This window comes from Sinocyclocheilus anshuiensis, unplaced genomic scaffold, assembly GCF_001515605.1.
Source record: "Sinocyclocheilus anshuiensis isolate Anshui unplaced genomic scaffold, SAMN03320099.WGS_v1.1 scaffold278, whole genome shotgun sequence".
Classification (NCBI taxonomy): Eukaryota; Metazoa; Chordata; class Actinopteri; order Cypriniformes; family Cyprinidae; genus Sinocyclocheilus; species Sinocyclocheilus anshuiensis.
In genome coordinates, this window is record NW_015546072.1 from 2737949 (window position 1) to 2743463 (window position 5515).

The following is a 5515-nucleotide window of genomic DNA, read 5'->3' on the forward strand; positions in this document are numbered from 1 at the left end:
GAGCTCAGTATCGGGCCCGATACCGATACCAGTATCGGTGCATCCCTAGCCCAGATTGCTTTTCTGATTGGACAAGTACAGACAGGACAGGAATTAAATTATGTAGTAGACCACTCTCTAAAACTCTAGAATCAGTGTAATTTACATACAACTTATCATCCTTATGCCTTGACATGACTGAAGGCCCTGTTGAAAAAAAATAAGGTAAGGTATGTTTTGAAGCATGGTAGCTGGTTTGAGCTGGCTTTGGGCTGGAAATAGTTGTTCAGGACCAGCTTAAACCAGCTCATGACCAACTCAAACCAGCTATCATGCTTCAAAACATACCTGTTTTTTTTCAATAGGGGGAACAGGGACACAGGGCATATCATACTGATTTCTGCATTACACAAAAGAGTCAAACTGAACCTAACTATAAACCAAATAAATATTTACATTTTGTTTGCCATCTACTAACACACAATATCCTGCCTGTAATGTTCCTACATAAATAAACATGAGCAACATTATGAACATGTGAACACTCGACCCATGCTGAGCATGTGTAACCAACCTGTGAGCACTTTGTGCATGAGCCAATCCCTGAGGAACGTCCTGTTGATGATGTCCCATAGCCAGTCAAAGTGGGTGAGGATATAGTGGACAATATTAGGACTGGGCTTCAGGAGCCGATAGACTCGAGTCCAGAACTCAGCTGAAAAAGACAGAAGAACAATACAGGTAGAGAGTGTGTGTTAATAAACAAAGAGAAAGTGCAGCTGTGTGAGATTATGAATCACCCTACATTGGTACAATATATGCACAATACATGTGGACATGTGTATGAGATATCCTGGAATTCCTTTGAAATCTTGAACACAATTTGGACTGACACTAATTAAGCAAACAAATTATTCCAGAATACAAAGCTCTTTTATAAGACAATCATCGTTTTTTTTTTTCATTTTGTATCTAACACAATCATCCTATCACAACAAAGAGCTTATGGCAATGTTCATGGAACTTTCTGCAAATCCTTTTATTGCGGAAGATCATTTGTGCCAACAAGTTGAGAGAGACAGGAAATAGAAACAGAAAAAAAAGAAAAGGAAAAGGAGACAGACTGCAGGGCTGCCTGACAAAGACATGGGGGTTTGTGGGAGAGTGAAAATTGGTCCTGAGCCTTTCCCCTTTGCCAGGAATAGGCGGGCATAGATCATTGTGTCTAAAGAGGCGTCTGCTTCCAAAACATTTATGATTGTTTATTGTTCTGTTTAAATAATTCAGATCTTTGTACCACCATTATGTACACACAGCTTATATTCATTATCAAACAGATGAAATGTTAGCCTAGCTAAGTCTGTGAGCTAAGTCCATCTTTTTGACAACTTTTTTTGACAACATACAGTCAATGAGTACAGTAAAAATATACAATCAGAATGAGATAAAAGACAAGATACATACGCATAGTGCAATATTCTCCATAGAAGCCTGTTCTGGTGCAGTCACATTCATATCTGTCCAGGCCATATCGAACACAAATCCCTCGGTTTTGACAAGGGTAATAGCAACAAGGATTCACTAGAGGAAACAAGCCATAATACAGTTAAATTTGTAAAAGTTTTGATTGGTGTTTTGACTTTGAATGGTTACATTAACATCCTCCCCAGCATTCCCTGATGTATTTCACTACAGAATTCCAGGCATAGTTTAGATGTGAGATTCTATCTCATAATTACGCAAGTTACGCAACCATTACGACAAGCCTCATCAGGGCCATTGCATCATGTGTTTTTGTATGCAGCTCTGAGAATTTTCAAGTTTGTTTTTTTTAAATTACATTTTTTACAAACTAACTAAAAGATATGCATTAAGCATTCATGCCAATGGACAATCATGTAAGCATGACTGAAATGGCATGACCTTTGCACTATTTATTTTCTATGAACTACAGCATTGTTCAGTGGTTTGCTAAACTATGATTTTGAATACATTTCTCGCAATACCAGTCATTTATTCTCAACAGGAATGAGACAACAGGCTTACCCTGATAAGTCTTATTCATAAATACAAGACGCCATCATATCTTTGCTCATGATGGCTGTCAGTGGCATGACCTTCTACTTCTCTTGACAGCAGTATGACAGACACAACCCAAAAATAGAAGAAATGTTGAATGAAATGTGGTTAGTGTGCACAAATTGTGCAGCAGATAACCAGAATCCCCCTCTCTCTCTCCAGTACTTTCCATCATTGCATTATACAACAAACTCATCTAGTCTTCTAGCTCATACACATGCAACTGTGAGCAGAGAAACACAACCATTACCGGACAAAATTTAAAACAACCACTAGCATATCTATTCCTTAATCTATTTACCAAACACAAACAGAGAGGCTGACACAAAGATAACATACACAACTTCCAAACCAAGATCAGACTTGTTCATTGCTGCTTACACATACCTCCACGAGGAGCAAAGGAAAGAAAGTCATGCTGGAGAGCTGTGATGAAGCTTTTGTGTGCTTTAACATGTTTAATAACACAGATAGTATACAGAATATGTTTGCTACTTATACTCAAATCATTATCATTATTAAAGAAGAATAATAAGCTGAGGAATTAAAATGAGAAAATCACTTGTAAATCTCCTGAAAGCACAAAAATGAATGAATAAATGACTTAATTCAGTTCAGAAAACATGAAAATAAAACTACATATTAGTTATACTAATACACTGATATCTATGAAAAAGTAACTTTTTTTATTTTATTTTTATGCCTGGATAAATGGATTTATACTTACCAATGTTTGATGAAGTTGGGCTTTCTTCACCAACACATAAGGAGAGACTCAGCAGCAGGATAAACGTCCACTTCAGTAAAAAGCTAAACGCTACAAATCGAAATATCTGGCTTGTCACAAAAGTTGATATATTTATATATAAAACGTATAGGAGTATTAAAAACGCTAAATGCTCACCTTTCATTGTAGTTTGGAACACAAAAAGTAATAAATACAAATATGATTACAATACGAAGAATTAAAAAGTGGTGTTAAAGAAGCAAAACACTCCAAATAAATAATTCCATGTCGTTTATCTTCACATGCAAGACATAATAGCATGCCAAAGTCTGTTCGTGCACTGACGAGAGACTCGCGGAGGCTTTTTGCAAATTGATGAGAAAAACAAAAAAAAACAAAAACACTCGAAAGGAACTTCAGTTCTTAGAGTGGAAGCAACATGAAATACCAGACCAAACTCACGTTCGCACCAGACCAAACTCAACACAATACAGAACAGAAACGTGTCTTCTAGCAGTGGTTCTAACAGTTTAGAAAAAGCCAGTTGAGAAGAAAAGAAAATTCCTGGAGCGCCACCGTGTGTCTGAGTCTGCTGAGCAAACCTAGACGTACTTGAATAAATAAGCGCGGCGTTCGGCATTTTGTTGTGTTTTATCTTAATGTCCCAATAAATTCTCTACCTACAAAGAAACAAAGAAAAAGAAACGCTGCATTGGAAAAAGCTAATTATGCGTCCAGTTCCAGCAGGCAGGTGACTTTATTGAGGTGAATCATTGCTCACCATTCTGGCTGAAGGCCCTGTAGGCTGATTTTCAGGGAAATGGGATGGACACAAAAAAACTGCCCTTTTTTCTAAAAGGAAAGCACATGGCATGCATGTAAAATTGAACGACAATGTAGGCAATCACAGTACGGCTGATTAAAAAATGAGGATCTAAAAACAAAATTGGTGAAAAATAGGTGTGAACTTCTTCACACACTTATCAGTTTTGGAACCAACTAACACATTGTAAACTACTGAAAGAAATTTCCCCACTAAATGGCTTCTAGCTCCTTGAAAAAAAAAACAGTTAAAAGGGACCCTCAAGTAAAAAGCCTCGCTAACTTTTACAATCAGACTTTTTACGATCTCTGGCTGCTCCACCACCGCAATCTCTCACACTCTTCTGCCCCTCCAGGGTAAGTTTCTCATAAATTATCCTATTGTAAACATGTCCTGCACCTCCCTACCTCAAAATCACAGAACATAACCAAGAAAATGTCTTCACAACCATCAGTTCAAGAGATTTGAGCGTTTCAGCCCTTTTATTGGTTCAATGTGCTTCTCCAGCAATGATCAAACCATCTATTTCTGCACATCATCATGGAGACCTTCATAAGGTAACTGCTGAAAATCCCTCAGTTCCTCTGAAAACCCATCAAATCTGATGCTGTCAACTTGAACATTATTTATGCACCACAACAAGGACTAACAGGATACTGTTGAATTCTTGACATGTGTTTACAATAATAATTTTAGAGCTGCTATACAGCTGAACATATTCAGTCCCATGCGTGTTTAGGAATAACTGACTCTGGTCTGATCAACAGGAAACTATATGTAAACACCTTTCTGGCACCACTACTTTGTCCTCAGTTGTATAATTAATTCTTTGCCATTTAGGAAGGACCTCTAGTAGTTAAGTGACTGCAGAATGTCTCCAGGATTTTTATTTATTTTTTTGTGGTGAGACATGTTTACACCTCTTTCCAAAAAAAGAGAGAAGATTCTTATGGTCTTAAAAAATGTTTTGATGTAATGACTTAAGCTTAAATGATAATGAAAGTAAGTGCTTCCCAGGATGCGCTTCATGAATGTCTTTACTATACTCTTTTACGTATTTCCAATATAAATTCCGACATTTTCTTCAATGCCAGTGTAAAAATCATGCCATGTCATTATCACACACCCAATCAATGCAAAAATAATTGATAAAATGTATGGGCTAAATAAATAAACATAAAGATAGATAGATAGATAGATAGATAGATAGATAGTTTCAAAGTTTCAAGAAGTTTCAAAGTCCTTGTGCATCTTCCTTCAGGATTACCTGCAAAAAAAAAGCACTATCAATGGCACAAAGCATGACTGAAGTCTGTTTTCCAAGAAATGGTAGGCTATTTTACTCTATGTCTATCAGATAGACCTCACCCCCCCCCCCCCCCCTTTTTTTTATTTATTTTTTTATTATGGCCTTATGGCCTTTGACTGACAGCTAAAATTGTACATTCTGGCTGTCTCCAGTCCGAACATTTCAAGTCATTATAATTATATCTGTTCTCTTATTATACGGCACTTGATAACAGTTCTGAAGAGTTTAAGTGTAATCGATAATTCTGTCATAATTGGAGCTGGTTTTATATGTGTAGCAAAGCTGACTGGACTGAGCAGAAGAGTCATTCAGGTAAAGAATGTTTATAGGCTGAAGTTTATACAGTGAAACTGGATTTTAGAATTTAATTGTAACCACTAGTACGGAATTCTTGTAAGGTTTGGTTCCAGAACTGTAGAGCCAGACAGAAGAGGAACCCACTTCATGACAGCGTTCCTCCACAGGACAGATACCAGACCTTTGCAATGCCCTTTCTGTCAGATAACCAGTACTTCTTGCCCTCAGGTAGACCTGAGACTCACTGAGACTGCCCACTATTTCAGCATCTCTCTCAGAAGAAAACAAACATATATATATA

General features: G+C 37.2%; 2 protein-coding genes across 2 annotated transcripts in view; one reads left to right on the forward strand and one right to left on the reverse strand.

Moving 5' to 3' along the window:
- LOC107699776 (prostaglandin G/H synthase 1-like) overlaps nucleotides 1-3264 on the reverse strand; it is a 21625-nt gene extending 18361 nt beyond the window's left edge. Inside the window, exons 1-4 of the mRNA XM_016501163.1 lie at nucleotides 2963-3264; nucleotides 2786-2875; nucleotides 1444-1560; nucleotides 554-694 (exon numbers count right to left, since the gene is read on the reverse strand). Of these exons, the coding sequence (XP_016356649.1) occupies nucleotides 554-694; nucleotides 1444-1560; nucleotides 2786-2875; nucleotides 2963-2969 (355 nt within the window). The 5' untranslated portion in view covers nucleotides 2970-3264. The remainder of the gene's footprint in view (nucleotides 1-553; nucleotides 695-1443; nucleotides 1561-2785; nucleotides 2876-2962) is intronic.
- A 636-nt stretch (nucleotides 3265-3900) lies between these two features.
- Nucleotides 3901-5515, forward strand: part of LOC107699777 (keratin, type I cytoskeletal 18-like) — a 12743-nt gene continuing 11128 nt past the window's right edge. The window contains exon 1 of the mRNA XM_016501164.1: nucleotides 3901-3964. The gene's annotated coding sequence lies outside the window, so the exon portion shown is untranslated. The remainder of the gene's footprint in view (nucleotides 3965-5515) is intronic.